This window comes from Bolinopsis microptera, chromosome 13 (genome assembly GCF_026151205.1).
Source record: "Bolinopsis microptera isolate Bmic1 chromosome 13, MBARI_Bmic_1.0, whole genome shotgun sequence".
NCBI lineage: Eukaryota > Metazoa > Ctenophora > Tentaculata > Lobata > Bolinopsidae > Bolinopsis > Bolinopsis microptera.
In genome coordinates, this window is record NC_087084.1 from 6,985,946 (window position 1) to 7,008,121 (window position 22,176).

Genomic DNA, 22,176 nt, shown 5'->3' on the forward strand with positions numbered 1-22,176 from the left:
CAAGCGACTTTAACGACCTTATGGAAAAAATTGGGATATAGATTTCAGTTTTTCTCGAAAATAATGATAAAACGGGGGTCGACACAGCGTTGGCGGCATGGACAGCAGTTTCACAAAGACCAGCTGAACAAAATCAAAGAGGGGATGAGCACAAAAATTTTGTTTCCCCGGGTTTAGTGTGCACAAAAGGCAAAATTGGCACAACCTGAAGATACGGTGTTTGGGAAAGGGGACGATCATGACATGATGATGGTCATCACGGGGGTTTCACCTCGATTGGGTCATCGGGCTGCCCTTGGCTTGGTGGTAGCAGGGAAATTTTGATGTAAAAGGACAGGCAGTGGTGGAATTTACGAATTTAAAGGATTTTTTTAAAAAAGTCGATTTTGATAGATTTTTTATATTTCAAAATGTAGATATATTCAGAAATTACTTTTTGTGATACTTATGTAATAATAACCAAACTTTTTTAAAAAATTTGAAAACCCAAAAAAAAACTTGGAAAAAGTTTTTGATATGCTTACAAAGGCTTTTATTTTTAAAAATTTTGGAATTTTTTTTAATTTTTAAAATCAGATAGATTCGTGTTTTAACCGAATATTTTTTGAATTCAGTTTTTTTCATTAATTGTTTCCCGTTTACCTATCGAAACTGTTTTTTGTTCAGTTGAACTAATCTTTTTCAGGAACGGAAAATCTTAGTGAAACGGGAAATTAAAACAAAACTGAAGCTGAACAAACTTATATTGATATCAAAACAAACCTAAAGTTATAAAAATGACCACAAAATTATTTGGTGCATCTTCTCTTTCTCACTGTACACCAACTAAAAATTTTGATTGAGTATTTGGGGCCGCTTTTCTTTGACGAACGTTTAAAAACGGTAACTCTGCGGGCCCCCGGAATAATCCGGGACCGAGATTTTTGGGTTTAAAACCCAATAAAATTTTATACTCAACATTTTCAATTTATGACTAGAAAAATGATATAATGTAATTGTAATTATATATTGATCAAGCTTTATAAACGACACTTTGTTTTATCAACATTTTAAAATCTTAGAAGGTTTAAACCAGCTCATGGTTATACAACCCAGGAAAAATTTGAAATGACCTCTGCTCAAAACACATAAAACAGCCTTTCATTTGATGTTTCCTTCGTAAAAATGTTCTGGCCTGAGTGAAGTTAGAGTTATATAGAAAGTTTATAAAGTTTGAGCAAACTTAAATAAAAATAACAAGGGGCGTTTAGGTTTAGGTGTGTTTTTCAGTGGTTTTAGGTGGTTTTTTTTTTTAAGGTTTTATTTGGTGTTATTTAGGTGTTATCACCTAGCTCCACTAACGTGTTAGAGTTCCCCAATTAATAGAGTTCCAGATAAAAATTAAAAAATTAATACAAATTTTTCTTCTATGTTCGCAAAATCAGATTGACAATCAATTGATTTGTACAATTGCTAAATAAATAAACGAGGGATTTTAAAGGTGTTATCATTCATATTTTGTGCCGAAATGTACTCGGCCCAGAAAAAAATTTATGCGATACCTTCTCGCTTCTACCCAAAGACTTAACAAATAGCAAAAAAAAATTAAGTTTAAATATGTTAATTGTGGGTGGCGTCGTCTGCTCTTTTTATGTAAACTTTAGCTATGAATTCAAAAATTTTTTATTTCCTCCCTCAGGACATGATGATATCAGGGTTTTTTTACATGTTGAAAAATTGTTTGACCAAGGGGGTCCTTTCTATTTGTATATTAATCAATATAATAGTAAAAAAATATACCCAAAAAATACCCTTCTAATCAGGCCAGGAGACCCAAAAAAATTAAGTAAGCCGAAATTTTACAGAACCACTTTTAAAAATATTGGTCAGTTGGACAAAAAATTTAAATTTGCCCAAACTAGTTTAAAGTTATTTTTAAACCGGATTGGTATTATTTATGAGCGCGGGTTTTTGCCATGTATTTTGTGTAAATTTTGTTTTGCCCCGTTTGTGGAAAAGGAAAAATGTTTTCGGGAAAGAATTTTTGATTGCTCTTAGCCCTTTTTTAAAAGACGAAATTTCTGAAGATAAACAAAATTTAAATTTCTAAATGGGAATTCGTTTTGTTTGGAATTATCTTGTTTGGTTAAAATCAGATTTTGAACTTTTATTCGTTTGTTGTGTTTTTCGGAGTAATTTTTTTTTTTTTTTTCGAAATACTTGTCCCACCCAATTTCAGAATTCCCCAAATTTTGCCGGTTTTTAAAAAATGAAGGGGGGCCCAAAAACCGGGCCGGGTTCCAGTACAAAATGAATACCCAGGTTTGTTTTCCTGTAATACTATTTTTATGAGTAAAAAATGGAAAAATATATTTCCCATTTTTATGTTCTTAAAAAAGACTTAGCTAAAAGGTTTAGATTATGAACAGAGGAAATGGTTTAAAAAAACGTTTTTAAAAATTTACGTAATTACGAAAAGGGCCCTAAATTGCGAGCTTTCCTTTGTAAATTGAATTACGTGACCAACAAGAACATCTTGAACAGTGCTTGCTGCTGAAATGGACTGCTAATTTTTCAAGCAAAAAATTTACCAGACACTGGCCCGACTATTTAGAAACGTAATTTTAAAATTTTTCCCCTTCGCCGCGAAATACAGGGGAACCAGGGTGGGGGAAAAAAAATCAGTCAAGGGCCCCCGCCCAGGGACAATTACAGATTTTTAAATTTTTTGATATTTTTCAATCAGGCAAAAGTTTAAAATTTGTCTCCGTTTCAGTAATTTCCCCTTTTACAGTAACGGAACCCCTTGCCTTTTAGTTTTTAACATTATACATGTTTTCCCTTAATAATAATATCGTGTCTGCGTTCTACGACAAGCAAGCAAAAATTAGTTAAAGTTTCGATTTATTTGCATTCACTAATGTTGTTGTGGCCGTGTTTAGAACAGCCATCGAACAGCTGGCGTTTTTATTTTTCCTCTGCTTTTTATTTTTGAACGTTTTTAAAATTGAAATTTTGGGTTTTTTTCGATTTTAGGTTTTTTTAAAAAAATTGCCAATTGTAATTAGCGGAAATTTTGATCGTGAACGTCAAAAACTAAGAAAAAAAACCTTTTTCCAAAAATCTCCAACTCCAAAAAAATAACCACCAAGTATCCCGGGAAAGAGAAGTAACCACGATGCCCGGAATAAAAGCACTAACAATTCTGCCTCCTATCCGGGTTTTTGTAGGAGGACGAGTGATGGGGGGACATATCCAGAACTGGGTGCGTTTTTTGGGAGTCAGGACGGACTTGGTAACTTTTGTCAGTGACGTAGGGATTTTCTTAGGGGTTTGATTTCTTTTTTGCCCAGGGAAAAGATTGATGCTTTTTGGATGCTTTAAATAGCGGGGGGAATTTTACAAGTGGGCAGATTGAGGAGTCAACAGCACTTGAAAAGGGAGGGGAGTGGTCGGAGTCTTGGGCGGGGACATGATGAACAGTTCTTCTATCAAGTCTGCGTTGGGAGTCTGCGAGGGAGGGGGGGCTGGAAGGTTGTGGTGGGGGTGCTACCTCTTTCGGGTTGTGGCGATGTGCTGGGTGTAGGGACATTTTCAGTGGTGGATTTTTCCGTTTTGGATTTTTCAACAGGCTAGTTCATTTTTTGTGGTTGATTTTTAATTTTGGAAGAGATTTGGGTTTTTCAAAATTTCTGTTTGTTTGCAAGCTGCAGATTTGGATTAATTTGTTGTTTTAAATTTAATGATTTAATGTTGGATGTATTTCTTGAGAATATTTGTTGTAAAACGAATGTTTTATTTTTAACATGAAACAACAAATTATATCGGCGATATCAGCGAAAAATTCCACATACGACAAATAAAACATGAACAGTAACTGTAAGTATGATACGATAGGATAACCATTAAAAATTGTTTGACAATTCCGATCGAAATGATTCTTAATCTCAAATTGGGGGATGAATCAAATTTTAGTCTGTCACCGTAAAGTGAAGAGCGTGATATCCCTCGTAGAACCTATCGTTCAACTAACGTTAGAGAGACTTATTTAATAACGGGACCCGTTTGTTATTCATTTAATAAAACGGGTCGGTTATGAAATCAATATCTATAAACTAAGTCTAAAATATCTAACTAATTTTTGAAGAGACTTAATGTGTGTTCCAGAACTTAATGTGTGTTCCAGAACCTTATATTATTACGAAACAAATCAATGACCTAACACCTCAAACACAGTATAATGATGCGTCCGTTTGTCTTATATTACCTCCGAGCTTTATTTTGTATTAATATAAAAAATAACTTATAAATTTATGTTTTATCTGGCGGTTTATGCAAGCTTCCAGCTAACTCTTTTACTTATTTGGCAGTTTTTGAGGAACATAAATAAACTGATCTTATTATCTGAGCTGTGTAACAACGAATATAACATTAACTAACATTAAGTAACGAATATAACATTGGATCTGAGCCAACAAGCCTCACGCGCTAAAATAGGACAGGTAGTGTAGTACACTTCTAGACTACATAAAGATTCTGGTTGTTTTATTGTCTCTTTAATTTGATATTTGGAATGAGTTGTATTAGTGCTTTTCTTTGACTAATGAGTCACAGCCTACTTGGTATACATACAGGGTTTCTACTGACTAATAGTGTACCAGGTTAATTAAACCTTAATGTTTCACGTTGCGACCTCACCTATTTTCCAGTGGTCACTTTGCAGCCCAGGAAGGGACACGCACTGCGCAGGTCAGAAGGGGACACGCACTGCGCGGGTCAGGACTGGAAACGTCTGTAAAGTTAAACCCTCCCACAACACACATTTAACCAGAGTTGAAAAATACGTATTTTACGAATTTTATAAAATATCAAAAATACGTTAAATACGGCGTATTTTATTTTCGTTGAATAAAATACGTAATAAGTGTTATTGTACCATTGATAGCTTCAATAAAGTAATAAGCACTATTGCTTTATATAAATTTACGATTTTATCAAAACTCGCGTAGCTCTGTCGTTTTAATTCACCTCGCATATGACTTCAGAGTACTGGGCACGTGCTATACCAAAGCATTAAAGCGTTGAAGTTAAATAGAAATGTGTCTGAAAAAAAAAATGCAAACGAATGACATAACTTTAGTCTTTGAATGAAATTTCAAGAAAAACGTATTTTAACGTATTTTTGACGTATTTTATTTCTAAGCAAAAATACGCAAAATACGGCGTATTTAAAAAATTATCTCACGTATTTTTCAACTCTGCATTTAACAGTCCCACAGTCCACACTATAAATGCTGTAGCGGTAATGTGCCAGAGAACATAGCGATAAGAAATACACATTATTTGAACGTTAAGTATTAGTCGGTAATTTTATTTGATATTCTACTTGTTCTGATCAATCATTTACCTATACTATAACCAGATGTTGTACCCTCGTGTATTGACGTGTAACTTCGCGTGTAATTAGGATATTAACAGCGAATCTCAGGATTATTATGTGTTTACCTTACTAAATGCCTGTCAAGTAATGTTTACTTGGGAATCTTGTGGAGATTGTTTATAGTTTCGGGATTAGGTTTTCCTTACCTGATAATTAGGTTCACCACCCTTGAGGGGCTTTATTTGGTTAAGTGTCGTGTCACGTGAGCCTATTGGGGTCACGTGATTAGGTCCTTATAGACCGCTTCCTTGTTGTATTCGGTTCCGCGGATTTTCATTTGGATTAGACTGATAACTAAGTATCACTTGTACTAAGACTATTAAAGGTCTAGTTGACTTACTTTGAACCAGGAAAGCAAAATAATGGCAGCAGTTCGACTCGTGATCCTGATAGTCTGCTCAGTGCACCTAATAATGGGTGTTGACTTTGGTGACGTCACAGACACCGACAGCTTCAACGACGCCTTTTACAACATCAACGACGTTAACGACCTTCTGGAAAAGATTGGTGATTTCAATTTCAATTCCTTCTCGGATGACACGAAGGATGAGATCGTGAGAGTGTTGGCAAACATGGACAGAAGTCTCACACAAGACCAGCTGAACAAAATCAAAGAGGGGATGAACACAGGAAACTTAGATTTCACCGGGTTTAGTGATGCACAAAAGGCGAAAATTAGCTCAACTCTGCAATTTGAAGCATACGGTGAAAAGTTATACTGGGAATGAAATGATCATCATCATCATGATGATGGTGATGATCATGAACATGGTGGTGATGATCATGATGGTGATGATCATGATCATGGTGGTGATGATGAAAATGATGATCATGATCATGATGATGGTGATGAAAATGATGATCATGATCATGATGATGGTGATGAAAATGATGATCATGATCATGATGATGGTGATGAAAATGATCATCGTCATCATGATGATGGTGATGATGATGATCATGATGGTGATGATGATGATCATGATGGTGATGATCATGATCATGATGGTGATGATGATGATGGTCATCACGGAGGTTCATCTCAGATTGGAGTCAGTGCGGCTGTCCTTAGCTTGGTGGTTGCAACGAACATCATGGTGTAAAATAGGCAGTGTAGATAATGGAAATTCACGAATTTCAAGGATTCTTCAAAAGTCAATTTCTGATAGATTTTATATATATTTCTAAGATGTAGATACGTATATTTAGATACGTATATTTAGAAATATTATTTTCACGACTATGTATTATGATATAATCAGAATATTTGAAATAAATGAAGACAACATAGAATATGTATACATTAGTAAGCTTCTTTTATTGTGCAAATTGAACGAATTTTAACATGAGATAAAATATTTGTTTTATACCGAATTTGAGTAATTAGAATTCAGTTTTCCGATCATAAATTGTTTGCTCTTTCGTGACTGTTTTATTCGTGTCAAGTCTGAACTAATCTCACATCCAGGAATGCAACATTTTATTGTAACTGAAACTGAAACCAAAACTGACATTAAAATCGAATAAACACCTCAGTTAGGAGTAGGCCGTATTTTTGTTGATCGAACGTTTAAAAAACAGTATCATCTGCCCAGATAGAAATTTCCGGGACCAGGACTAAGCCGGGACCGAGATTTTTTATGAAAAAAAGTTTAATTTCTATTGCAATTCGGTATAAAGCCAACCAAATATTGTCAAAATGTTCTCCTTACCAACTAACAGGGTGACAGAGTTCTGCTATGTTTCCTCTTATGTTCAGCAGAACCATATGGAAAATGATCTGGGAAATTTCTCAATCGTTTCTGTTGCTAACAATTTATTAAAAATGATCACATATGTGCTCGAAATTAACGGGTCGGTTATTAAATCAATATCTGACTCAGACTAAGTCTAACAATATCTGACTAATTCTTCAGAAGACGTAGTACTTAATGTGTGATCCGGAACATTTAATTTTATTACAAAACAAACCAAATACCTATCTACTCAAACACGGTATAATTCTGTTAACTTGAGATCGTGCCTCTGCTTGTCTTACCTTCGAGCTTTGTTTTATATCTAAATAAAATAACTTATAAGTTAATGTTTTATTTTGGTGTTCATATCTGGCGGTTTCTCCGTAGCTTCCAGCTACCCAAAATGTTTGCCATTTCTAGGTCCCACCGTAAATACTTCAACGGTATTTTCTGCGATTTAAAGAGTTTAATTTAAATAATCTCATATTCCCAGTAAGCAAGATATGGGAATATTTGGAAACTGTACAATGAATGGAACACGTGTCCACAATGGAACAGAAACTGATGTTATAATGAACTACACATGTGGGGGAATGTTCCTAGTAGCCGTGGTAGTTGGGCTTCTCGTAAACACTTATCTGATCTACTACTACAAGAACAATCGGACTTCCTGGTCGCACAGGTTCTACTTCCGGCTGGCGATAGCATACTGGATCTACATGATGATAAGAGGTGTGCCAACTACGTACAGACTACTGGATCCCAGCTACTCCCCCGACCCGGCCGATCACTCTGACTGGTCTAGAGAACTCCTGGAGGTGTTGAACATTGCATGCTACGTTGACGGGGCCGTGATCACGACTTTTGTAGCGGTTATCGTGATGGTCCAGTACAAGAACATACACGACCCTGGTTGGACTATCCTTCACGGTTCAAGAAGTTTCTGGAAGCCAGTAATCGTTGCTCTAAGTTCGCTTTACTTGGCTGCTTTCACCGCTGCACTGGTTCTACTCGTGACGTATCTTGCAGGATATGGCACCAATATTCCCGATAAAATTTGGCATATCTACAAACTATTGTTTGAGGTCCCGCTCCTGATTATCACAGCTGTAGCACCCTGTGTCTACGTGGTGACCAGAGTGAAGTTTAGACCCCTGGAGATGGAACTAGACGTGGACACCAGAGAAAAGATTGGGAGAGAATTCAGATTGGTCCACATCATGGTGGTGTGGAATGTTGTGTGGTTCCTGGCCACCATCACCTACCTCGTTCTGTTCTACTTCAACACCACCAAGTTCCACTACTCCCCGGATTATTACGTTATATTTGTGTGCAGTAACATGGAGCCTGTTATACAGGCTGTGTTCATTGCTTGTGCTGTTTTCTTTAATGATAGGGGAGTATGGGAGTCTGCATTTGGGGGAATGTCAAGACCAGGTTATGAGAGAATCGACAGTGATTGAGTGGTAGTTGAGTGGTAATTGAGTGGTAGTTGAGTGGTAATTGAATGGTAATCGAGTGGTAGTCGAGTGGTAGTTGAGTGGTAATTGAGTGGTAATTGAATGGTAATTGAATGGTAATCGAGTGGTAGTTGGTACTCTTTCATATGTGATATATGCAGAAAAACACTGAACAATTCGCCAAATTTGCAGCCTTTAAGTACGTACTTTCAGATTGGATTAGTCAATAGCATAGTTTACAAGTTTATTGTCTATCACTGAGATTCCTGACAATCAAAGATGTATATTTATTGTATAAATCTAAAGAATTTTCCTTAGGCACGAGAGCTCCTAATCCTTCTCGCGTCCTAAGATGAAAGAGAGAGAGAGAGAGAGAGAGAGAGAGAGAGAGAGCGAGAGAGAGATAGAGAGAAAGAGAGAGAGAGAGAGAGAGAGAGAGAGAGAGAGAGAGAGAGAGAGAGAGAGAGAGAGAGAGAGAGAGAGAGAGAGAGAGAGAGAGAGAGAGAGAGAGAGAGAGAGAGAGAGAGAGAGCTCCTAAATCCTAATCCTCCTCGCGTCCTAAGATGGCGTTTCTCTTGTCTTGTGAGATTCCTCCTTATAACTTTACAATATAATATTGTGTGGTTTTGTGTATAATAAATAATTAAATACATGTAATCAGTAGTCAATGACTAGACAAGGTGTTTGTATTTGGTAATAAAAAGTTACAATGAATGACATGTGCATAACCTAAAATTACCCAATTTCAATTTCTTGAGTTATTTATTTGCCAAGATTCACCCTCATTTGTTTTTTAATCAAATATCGATAGTATTAAAAATCAAGTTGTTGTTTTTATGTATGTTTTGTCAATCCATTATCAACTTGTATTGCTATTTGATGATAATGATTATAATGAACTCTGCATATAATATTTCCTGATTTTAAAAAGTAATTCAACTTTTAAATTTGTTTAATGTTACGTCATAAAAAAGTTTGATACTAACCATAGTTACGGGCATGTCGATATTATCTCATTGTACATAGCAGTACAAAGTACATAAATCTGATAGAACGAATAACGGCCGATGGTGCGGTAAAGTGCGGTATTAGGTAAACAGTGCGATTTCGCGCCCACCGTGCGATTTCAACAGTGCGATTCCGCCTATAATGAGAAGTACGTACGGTACTGGGCTTAAAGTTAAAAGTACGTACGGTACAGCAACTTTTAAAGGTACGTACTGTACAGGCCCTATAGGGTACAGCCTTTTTTGGAAAAAAATGTAACATACTTTTTTTAAAGTCATTGAGTACTTGCAATGTTCCTTTAGTATTATAATAATTTTATTTGAGGGAGAGATAAAAATGAGCAGTGACAGATAAAATCAGTATCACATTTTAATGTGCTTATTGGAGTAAAAAACACTAGTTTTTTAGCAAGCTGAGGCTTCAGCCTCAGCCTTCTTTTATTCATAAGATATTCGTAGTCTCTAAAGTTTGTTTCACACAATGAGGATCCGATGCCCTCAAAATCGCGTAAACAACATCTGCCAACTTTATCAACCAACATAGTTCAAAGCGCCAAATCCAATGTCACATGGTCCAACCCTTCTGGAACATTTTTTCGCGCACGTATTGTACAACTGCTCTAAATCTAATGGAATAAATTGAAATGCAGCGATGAGCGAATTCAGCTTCCATGAAATTTGTCGTGTGAACGTGGTTTTTGTGCATTTTTTCGCAATTGCAAGCACTGTACCTATCAGCCCTAGTTTAAAAGTACGTACCGTACAGCTATTTTTAAAGGTACATACCGTACGTATTTCTCATCTTAGGATTTCGCGCCTACCGCACTTATATATGTATGTTGCCACTGCAGGCTATGATAGAATCAACAGTAATTTAGTGGTAATTGTGTGGCTATTAACAGTGATTTTGTGGTAATTGAGTGGTAATTGAGTGGTACTCTTTCATAGGTGATATCGGACGTTATTCAACCGGATATTGCGTCAACGGACATACTTTTGAACGGTCATTAAAATGAACGCTCGAAGAACCACTCATTTATTGAACATTTACATTGTCTGTATGAAGGCGTTTAAGCTATTTTTGGAAGGGCCCCGAGAAGTAGGTGTTGTAATGAACAGTGAATACCTCTAATGAACAGGTGACAACTATATAACTGCCAATAAAAGACCGGTCGAAACTTTATTTTATTGCTCACTTTTTGTCCCTGTGACGATATTTTCTACCTCAGCTATAATACATAGTTAAGAAATGATTTTTTACCCTCAATTTTTGTCAATTAGTTGGTATTGTGTAGACCGGGACTCTACGGCGTAACACTCTACGGCGTAACACTCTACGGCGTAACACTCTACGGCGTAAGACTCTACGACGTAAGACTTTACAGCGTAAGACTCTACGGCGTGAGACTCTACGGCGTGAGAGTCTACGGCGTAAGACTCTACAGCGTAAGACTCTACGGCGTGAGACTATACGGCGTGAGACTCTTGTTCAATTTTAAAGTATAGTATGGTAACATGATACTGTTTTGACAAATGTGGACAGAAACTTTACAAAATTCATTACAATAGATTAAGCCGAATTATTTGCCGAACTGCGAATAAAACTGTTCTCGGTAAGAATTCTTTTCCAAATTCTTTATACTCACAATAATTATACTATCAACCTTAATAATCTCAAGAAATCTGTGTGTGTGTGTGTGTGTGTACTGTGTATGTTTGAAATTTCCGAACGGTTATACAAAAAAAACGGTAAGAGTTACGGGACTGGTTTTTTCGGTATAGTGCCGACAAAACTCTGACAAAGCCAATGAGCAAATTTTATAAAAATCGGCCGGTGGTAAGTGCTTTAATTGATGGTTTTGTACCACTAATGCGACATAATTAAAAACGAAAAGAGTTACGGGACTGGCTCTGAGGCTCTCTTTGTATAATATAATGTAGCTGCATAAGTAATAACCATAATTGGGTTAGTGGGGTAAGATTCGCTGACATGTTATACTGTAATCTTATTAGGGGAGGGGGCACTGTTTGCAGGGTCTGTTTGGACTGCAGAGAGAGAGTTCATACTTTCATACGACAATGTTATGCGTGTTTTCAAATATAATAGGCAGGTGTGGTGCGGAGTTAACAAGGGTAAATTTCTAAAACGATTTAAATAAAAATGAAAAGTGGTTCAAGACGGGAGTGATGAGGTGTAATAGTCAGTGTTCGGACCTTATGATCATGGAATGTGGTGCCTAATAATGACTTGATTATCCACGAGAAAGAACTGATTATGAGATTATTGTTTAAACTAGTGTAACCCGGCCTTCGGCCGGGATTTCACTGCCGTAGTTAAAAAGGGTAGGAGTAATTACCCGCTGAGTCAAAACCCGGATTAGGCGAGCAATTCTATTCGGAGTGCCCTCACGTATCCAATAGTATCCTTAAAAGATAGTATCTAAAACAAAAATCAATAGAAATTAACCCTTAACACCATGCACCACACCCGCCTATCATATTTGTGAACATGCATTACATTGTCGTATGAAAGTATGAACTCTCTCTACAGTCCAAACAGACCGTTTGAGCTCTCCCTCCCCTAATACGTTTATAGTATTACATGACCATGTAATATATATACGCCAAGTAATACACACGCTACATAATATTATGCAGAGAGAGAGAGAGAGAGCTAGCCCCGTAACTCTTGCCGTTCTGCTCAAGCCATTTTATGTAACATTTGTGGTACAAAACCATCAATTAAACCACTTACCACCGGCCGATTTTTATAAAATTTGCTTATTGGCTTCGTCAGAGTTTTGTCGGCACTATACCGAAAAAACCAGTCCCGTAACTCTTACCGTTTTTTTTGTATAACCGTTCGGAAATTTCAAACATGCACACACACACACACACACACACACACACGGATTTCTTGGTATTATTAAGGTGATACTATTGGATACGTGAGGGTACTCCGAATAGAATTGCTCACCTAATGCGGGTTTTGAATCAGCGGGTAATTACTCCTACCCTTTTTAACTGCGGCAGTGCAATCCCAGCCGAAGGCCGGGTTACACTAGTACTACTATATTTCTAACGTTAAACTAACGTCTAACCCTACTTATAATTATTAAGCACCATGCTGACGACAATCTTCTTGGTTGTCACTCTCCTGCAGACTCTCCACTGCCAAGGAAACTTCGACTTATCTGACTACATTCCCAACAATATGAACACTCCAAACAACTTAAAAGATATCTACCAAAATTCGCAAGATGTATACGAAGACACGCTGGATCGCCTCGACAACATGGATTATTCTGATTCGAACTCGGGCAGTAGCCATGACAACGATGATGTGGATGTGGATGAGATAATAAAGGACATGAGGAAGTCCATGGGGAGTGACTTTGCGGAGGGTAGTCACTCCGGACGGAGACACGTGATTAGTGCTGGAATGTTTGGACTGGTGATTGCCGTGTTGTGTGTTATGTAGTTTTACCATAGTAACCATAGTAACCATAGTAACCATAGTAACCATAGTAACCATAGTAACCATAGTAACCATAGTAACCATGGGGAGTGACTTTGCGGAGGGTAGTCACTCCGGACGGAGACACGTGATTAGTGCTGGAGTGTTTGGACTGGTGATTGCCATGTTGTGTGTTATGTAGTTTTGGGACAAGAACTATCTCTGAAAACCATTAGAACCAATCACCTTGGTTGTTTTTGAAGACCGCCTGTAACGCTGAAATTTGTCATAAAATGTAACAGTAGAGCTTCAAAACCTCGGATTTTTTAGTGCTCTTTAAGCACTTATGCCAAAAGACGGCAGTTATGCAGTTAGTGCTTTTGTTGTTTTCTCTAAAAAGCAAGGAAAATATTATTTAAATTTTGATATTTAACAGAGCACTTTTCTCTTTAATGTCTAATTTGTTACAATATGTTTCTATCGATTATGAAAATTAAGGTTGCATTCTACGTCATGGTCTTCAAAACTATTTATCAAGTATAAAATAATATGTCTTAGTTATTTTCGTTATAATTGTCTTAAAATCAAATTGTTTTACTGCCTTTTTCAGCTAAAAGTGAAATTAAAATGATTTGCAGAAAATCACTATTGCAGAACGGTTGCGTGAATATTATGGAGTATAATTCAATATCACCTTAATAACACCAGAATGTGTGTGTGTGTGTGTGTGTGTGTGTCTGTCTGATCGTCTGTGTGTAATTTCCGGTCGGTTATACAAAAAAAACGGTAAGAGTTACGGGACTGGTTTTTTCGGTATAGTGCCGACAAAACTCTGATGAAGCCCATACACATTCTTTTTAAAAATCGGCCGGTGGTAAGTGGTTTAATTGATGGTTTTTTACCACAAATTTTACATAAAATGGCTTGAGCAGAACGGCAAGAGTTACAGGGCTTGCTCTCTCTCTCTCTCTCTCTCTCTCTCTCTCTCTCTCTCTCCCTCTCTCTCTCTCTCTCTCTCTCTCTCTCTCTCTCTCTCTCTCTCTCTCTCTCTCTCTCTCTCTCTCTCTCTCTCTCTCTCTCTCTCTCTCTCTCTCTCTCTCTCTCTCTCTCTCTCTCTCTCTCTCTCTCTCTCTCTCTCTCTCTCTCTCTCTCTCTCTCTCTCTCTCTCCCCTCTCTCTCTCTCTCTCTCTCTCTCTCTCTCTCTCTCTCTCTCTCTCTCTCTCTCTCTCTCTCTCTCTCTCTCTCTCTCTCTCTCTCTCTCTCTCTCTCTCTCTCTCTCTCTCTCTCTCTCTCTCTCTCTCTCTCTCTCTCTCTCTCTCTCTCTCTCTCTCTCTCTCTCTCTCTCTCTCTCTCTCTCTCTCTCTCTCTCTCTCTCTCTCTCTCTCTCTCTCTCTCTCTCTCTCTCTCTCTCTCTCTCTCTCTCTCTCTCTCTCTCTCTCTCTCTCTCTCTCTCTCTCTCTCTCTCATTGCTGTATAATATGTTATAGCTGCATTTAAGTAGCGTCATAATTGGATTAGCCCGGAAGATTCGCTGTAATGTTATACCATAAGCTTATTAGGGGAGGGGGACTGTAATTAGTGTTTGGGGTCTGTTTGGACTGCAGAGAGAGAGAGAGAGAGTTCATACGACAATGCGTGTTTTCAAATATAATAGGCGGGTGTGGTGCGGAGTTAACAAGGGTTAAGGGGGGGGGCCAATGGGTATTTTTTTGTGAAACTTGATTTCGAGATAGCAATTGACCAACAAACTAAGACCAGTGACCGAACTTTTGAGGGGGTCCCGGACCCCAACCGCCAAACGGTGCGCGCATGGCAGCCACGCCCATATTTGGTCCAAATTAGGCCCAATTTAGCCAAATACCCTGAACATGCCCAAAACCAAAGTTTATGGTGCTCTACTTGTAGCTAGTGGTCTCCTGAACTCGTATATGAAATTTCATCAAGATTGGACAAAAAATGACCGAGTTATGAGCCAAAAACCATATGCCCATATTTGGGCATACGCACCAAATTTGGTAGATTTCGTCCCATAAATTGGTCAAATATCAATATTTTTGAATGAAACTTACTTTATATGAAAGGTAAGCCTAAACTACATATTATCTGTAAGTTATAGCTTTATATCTGTTTAAATGTGGATACTAAGGCGAAAAAACCACAAAAAATGAACTAAATTGCCCATATCTCGGTTCGCGATATTTGCGGAATTGATCTCATTAAAATTGTAACAACTCAATCAGTTTTCAAAATTTTTGCATGAAATTTTCGGAATCGACTCGAAATCGCATTTCCACCTTATTTTAAATACGGATTTTTGATTTAGGCCTCCAAAAAAATTTGGCGGCCAAATTCTGAATTTTTGTGAGATAATTTTGGAATTTGGCCGCCAAATTTTTTTGGAGGCCTAAATCAAAAATCCGTATTTAAAATAAGGTGGAAATGCGATTTCGAGTCGATTCCGAAAATTTCATGCAAAAATTTTGAAAACTGATTGAGTTGTTACAATTTTAATGAGATCAATTCCGCGAATATCGCGAACCGAGATATGGGCAATTTAGTTCATTTTTTGTGGTTTTTTCGCCTTAGTATCCACATTTAAACAGATATAAAGCTATAACTTACAGATAATATGTAGTTTAGGCTTACCTTTCATATAAAGTAAGTTTCATTCAAAAATATTGATATTTGACCAATTTATGGGACGAAATCTACCAAATTTGGTGCGTATGCCCAAATATGGGCATATGGTTTTTGGCTCATAACTCAGTCATTTTTCGTCCAATCTTGATGAAATTTCATATACGAGTTCAGGAGACTACTAGCTACAAGTAGAGCACTATAAACCTTGGTTTTGGGCATGTTCAGGGTATTTGGCTAAATTGGGCCTAATTTGGACCAAATATGGGCGTGGCTGCCCTGCGCGCACCGTTTGGCGGTTGGGGTCCGGGACCCCCTCAAAAGTTCGGTCACTGGTCTTAGTTTGTTGGTCAACTGCTATCTCGAAATCAAGTTTCACAAAAAAATATCCATTGGCCCCCCCCCCCTTAATTTCTATAACGATTTAAATAAAAATGGAAAGCGGTTCAAGACGGGAGTGATGAGGTGTAATAGTCGGTGTTCAGACCTTATGATCATGGAATGTGGTGCCTCATGGCTATAATGACTTAATTATCCACAAGAAATAACTGATTATGAGATTATTGTTTAAGAAACTATTGGGTCACCTAATGCGGGTTTTGACTCAGCGGGTAATTACTCCTACCCTTTTTAACTGCGGCAGTGAAATCCCGGCCGGAGGCCGGGTTACACTAGTATATTGATACTATGTTGATAACAATTTTGCGCAACCATTTAACCTTTTCTTTTGCACAGTCTGCGAATTTCTTAAACAACAAATATAATTAACCAATTTATTTGGACGATATTTTCTACCTCAGCAATACATAGTTAAGTAATGATATTTTCCCCTCAATTTTTGTCATTTAGTTGGTGTTGTGAAGATAATGTTAAGTGCTGTAAAGTGCGGTATTAGGTCAACAGTGCGATTTCGCGCCCACCGCACTTATATACGTTGCCTTTGCGGGCTACGATAGAATCATCAGTAATTAAATGGTAATTGTGTGGCAGTGTGGCTATTAACAGTGATTGTGTGGTAATTGAGCGGTACTCTTTCATACGCAGAGAAAATGGACAAGTTGTCTTCATTTATTAATAAACCTTACTCTACCTTCATGTCTTGACACAACTACTATAAATAACTCTCGTTTCAACTAAAGAACTTACTGTAGTGCTAGACTTCATTGTTAACATGAGACAGTAAGTCTTACGGCTAGAAGAAAGCATGGCAATGCATTCGTTCAAAATAATCTGCACCTTTTGTATTCATGATTCCCTTGAGAAATCTTGACGGGCCAAACAATAGTCAGACATGGTTAATAATTATAGTAAGCCAATCCTATTGTCACCACAATTGAGTTTTGGTCCGTTCAACCGACAAAGGAGACGACTCAAGAACACAAAAACCTTCAATTAAATAAAGTCAATAAACGTACACCCATCGAGATTCGAAAACAATCCCCCAATTGTCTGATGATAAAAGCACATATTTATTGTCATTTGGAAGTCACGTGGTTATGTCACATGACCAGGTCACATGACCAGGTCACGGATAGTGAAAGGATCGAAGTATCTCAATTGTGGAAGAATGGTCATTTGCATTTGGTGTAACCTTAGCTGAAGTTGCCCCGGACTTTGCCCGAGAATATTTAACAGGAGTAGAACTTTTAGAAGAGGTTTTTCAAGTTCTTAATTAATTTTTGCACCAATTCTTCAGCCACCGATTTTTGCAGCTAGTTTATATACACTAGCAGGAACCCGTATAATATAACCCTAAACGGTGTCAAGACTCAAGAGACTAAAATAATTATTACCTATTTAATTCGCGTTTTTGACACCACTTGGGGGTCCAAATTGTGGGCTCTAAAATCACTATTCCTTGGCCAATTTTTTATTTTTTCATGCTGATTAAGATTTGGAGGCCATTAAAGCATTTGACCCAGTCAAAAAAGTTTCAGTTGTATATCTTTTACGGTTTTTGCGGAAAGTCGCGTTGATGCCGTGGTGTCAGTAAAATGGCACGTAAAACTATCGTCTCGCTTTATATATAGTAAGATAGCACAGGCTATTCCGGGACCGGGACTCTACGGTGTAAGACTCTACGGCGTAAGACTCTACATCATAAGACTCTACAGCGTAAGACTCTACGGCGTAAGACTCTATGGCGTGAGAGTTTATGGCGTAAGACTATACGGTGTAAGACTCTACGGCGTAAGACTCTACAGCGTAAGACTCTACGGCGTAAGACTCTACGGCGTACGACTCTACGGCGTGAGACTCTACGGCGTGAGGCTCTACGGTGTGAGACTCTTGTTCAATTTTAAAGTATAGTATGGTAATATGGTACTGTTTTGACAGATGCGGACAGAAACTTTACAAAATTCATTACAATAGATTAAGCCGAATTCTTTTCCAAATTCTTTAGACTCACAAAGTCTGAAGTTTTTCCAATTTAAAAAGAGGCATGTCTATTGTCTAACGTTACACTAACCCTACTTATAATTATTAAGCACCATGCTGACGACAATCGTCTTGGTTGTCACCCTCCTGCAGACTCTCCACTGCCAAGGAGACTTTGACTTACCCGACTTATCTGATATACAAGATATCTACCAAAACTCGCAAGATAAAGTCCAAGACTCGCTGGATCGCTTCGAAAATATGAATTATCCTGATTCGAACTCGGGCAGTAGCCATGCCAACGATGATGAAGATGAGATAATGAAGGACACGGACGAGTATAATGAGGATCAGGATCATGACATAGTGACTGGCTTCCCGGAGGATAGAAACTCCGGACGGAGTCACGTTATTAGTGCTGGAGTGTTTGGACTGGTGATTGCCATGTTGTGTGTTATGTAGTGTCATGTGGTGTGAATTTGTGAATACTGTGCTCTGATTGGCTAGTTAGTATCACGTGATTAGTGCTGGAGTGTTTGGACTGGTGATTGCCATGTGTGTTATGTAGTTTTTGGGTGAAAAACTATCTCTGAAAACCATTAGAACCAATCTTAATCGCCTTGATTGTTTTTGAAGACCGCCGAAATTTGTCAAAAATGTAACAATAGTGCTTTAAAAATCTCGGATTTTTGAGTGCTCTTTAAGCACTTTTGTCAGCAAATGGCAGTTATGTAGTTAGTGCTTTTGTTGTTTTCTCTAAAAAGCAAGGAAAATTTTATTTGAATTATGCTTTTTAAAAGAGCACTTCTCTCTTTAATGTATAATTTGTTACAATATGTTTCTATCGATTATGAAAATTAAGATTGCATTCTACGTCATGGTCTTCAAAACTATTTATCAAGTATAAAATAATATGTCTTAGTCATTTTCGTTATAATTGTCTTAAAATCAAATTGTTTTACTGCTTTTTTCAGCTAAAAGTGAAATTAAAATTATTCGCTGAAAATCACTATTACAGAACGGTTGCGTGAATATTATGGAGTATAATTCAATAATTTTGATAAAAGTCAATATATAAGTCAAATTTTATTGTTTTTAAAGTTATGAGAAATGACCAGCTAAAATTCGTTAAAAATTTTGCGCGACCATTTAACCTTTTCTTTTGCACAGTCTGCGAATTTCAAACAACAAATATAAAAAACCAATTTATTTGGACCAAAAATTTGGAATGAACTACCCTACTCAGTGAGATCATTATCATCAGTAGAATGTTTTTAAAATGCCCTAAAGACATTTTATTTCCTCCTAGCTTTTGAAGTTTTGATAATATTAGTAATATTTGTCTATAATGTCTGAACTGATATGAAAGTGAATAATTTTGGTAATTTTATACCAATATTTGTCCATAAATTCTGAACTAATAAAGTAATAAAGAAGTGCATAATCCTGATATTTCCACACTAAGTCTCGCTTGAATGACTTAAATGTACATCTTTGTTGGGTATATTTTAATGTCGAAGTGTGTAATAAATGTTAGAATTTATTTATTATTTATTTAATAATGTTGACTAAATTAATGAATTAATTGTAATAACTAAACTTCAAATTAAGTTGGTGAATGTTAAAAGGATACCATGGGTTTTAGCAGGTAGCATCTTTTAAAAATAAATTTAAATAAAATTCAAAATTTAAAAAAGATACAGATAAAATAAAAATAAAATTGTAAATTTACCTGAAGTTCTGGAGTCCAGCTTTCTTTGTCAAGAGGAGAAAACTTGCCTTTCCACCGGAGATGGCACCACGGATTCTTCAGCTGGATCATCCGGAGACCGTTTACATTCTTCAGATCAAGGACCTGAGGGAGGGTAAGATCAGAAAATGTAAGCCTTTTGAGAATTTAGGAATCATTGATGTGTTATTATTATGTAAAGGGAAGGCTTACTGTAATTTCTATACAAAAGTTAATGTAAAATGGCTTACTAAACATGGAGGGGTGAAATTGTAATGTTTGGTTACGTCTATGAATTCAATTCGAAATTATATCCTTGGTGATTGAAGCCTAAGAAATAATAAAATGGTGATTTTTCGTCGCTTGATGCGGAATTGATCGCTGACGTTACTCCCGACTTGCTCTGATCCTTAACATTCCTGATTCCCCAATTTAAAAAAACTTGGTATCCCCGTTTAGGGAAAATTGTCGGCTATCATGTATGGGACAATTATTCGAAGACCAGCAAATCGAGGGAGCACCCTACGGTACATCCCGCAGCTGGTGATTAAATCACCAGGGAGCAGGTGGCACATTCCACAGCTTGAAAGTAATTTGATACAGCCCACAGGTCATTAGCAAAGACTCATTCAAGTCATTGGTGAAATTAGCGAATTAGAAGATCCCAGCAGATACAGAACCCTCTGACTACATATCAGTAGTTTCCCTGATTATATACCACAGGGCTGGAGAGGAAAAGGAGCTATATCATTATCAGTCACCAGTACTACGATTAAAATTCTAACATGAGACAGCGTGTAATCCCACCAATAGCAGTATAGCACGTACGTGTGCTGTTGGCATGTAACATGATATATCAATCAGACACTTGGGTATTGAGCTGAATCCCGTAGACTGTGCTCTCCCCAACTCTCTCTTCTTCACGGTCAGTTTCGTTGTTATGTTTCGTTGTTATGCTTCGTTGTTATGTTTCGTTGCTATGTGCCTATAAATCATAACTCTGCCGCGAAAGCTGGCCTTTAAAGTGCGAGCTTTTCGTGGCCGTGCTGTAATTAATTCATTACTTACTTAATTAAATCACTACTCAGTTGTGGCTGTAATAAACCCTGTGTAAAGACCTGCGTTTGTTGTAAACATGTTGTAATCTAGTTTTTATACGATTCAAAAATTAATTTTGTATATAGCAATGTAACAAAGCAATGTAACAATAAGTAGCTCCCTCACCTTTGCATTCCAGTGTATATATAATGTTTATATATATAGTAATTATATATAGTATTATATATATAATGTTTATATATAGTAATTCGGAGCTGTCATCAAGTTCGTGTGTATAATACTAAAACAACATGGTCTAATAATCTACTGTAGCAGCTCCATGACAACCAGTGCAGTTACCACGACAACAGCTCACTTCTGAGCACACTTCTTAGGTTCAGAGAGACGACATTTAAATTTTCACTTTCGATATCCTCCATTTTATTTTAATAGAGTTTGGGTTAAGATTACGGCGAGGCTTTAGAAAGCACATGTTTAAACTTTAATAAAATGTCTCGGGCTAAAAGTAGATATTTGACCTCGTTTTCAGCTTTTTACAAGCCATACTGGTGTACTTGTCAAATTAGTTACTACAAAAAAGGACCACGTACTTTCGAAAGTTGGATTAGTTTGCTAGTTTGTTCAACTTGCGGGAATCTTAGTACTAGTAAATGTATGTATTTCTGAATAGAACCTTGAAGCCCTAGGGTTCTGAGGGTACAACTTTTTATATATTCGTGTAGCCGAAACACCAATAGCATGTACAATGTATAGTGTACAGTGTATCAATTGATGTATAGTCAAGACATGAGTGTAAGGCCTCTCATTGACAAATTTATGTTTAATACACTTATAAATCGTCACACTTTATCTAGGCCTGGTCAGCTGATCACGTGGGCTGGCAATTGTCGCGACTTCAGCTGTGGTCATGGCAACGGTAATCAATAATCACTGATAAATACTTCATGTAAACGACGGAACTATGTTCGACATGAGTTCTGTCTTGTTTGCTGGGATGTGATTTGAGTGATTTTAAATTACTGTCATCAATAGAAATGATCGTTCATCAGTTGTTCCTTAAACGACTTACGATCATTTTACGTTTTAGCGAGAAGTCGTGAAGTCGTGCATGGTGCTTTTTATTCTTAGCTGATTTTCTCAATGGTTCCACAGTGGGGGGGGTGTCATGTCCGTCTATGTCCGCCTATGTCCTGTCCTTTTTGGATTCTATGAGACAACGGACGTGTTTTTTGGGACATTGGCGGACACGGACGGACATTGGCGGACTCGGACGGACATTGGCGGACTCGGACG

At 37.3% G+C, this 22,176-nt stretch overlaps 1 protein-coding gene across 1 annotated transcript in view; it reads right to left on the minus strand.

The window, feature by feature from the left end:
- Window positions 1–22,176, minus strand: part of LOC134824954 (calpain-7-like) — a 106,240-nt gene that overhangs the window by 37,037 nt on the left and 47,027 nt on the right. The window contains exon 14 of the mRNA XM_063836981.1: window positions 19,828–19,950. Within this exon, the coding sequence (XP_063693051.1) occupies window positions 19,828–19,950 (123 nt within the window). The remainder of the gene's footprint in view (window positions 1–19,827; window positions 19,951–22,176) is intronic.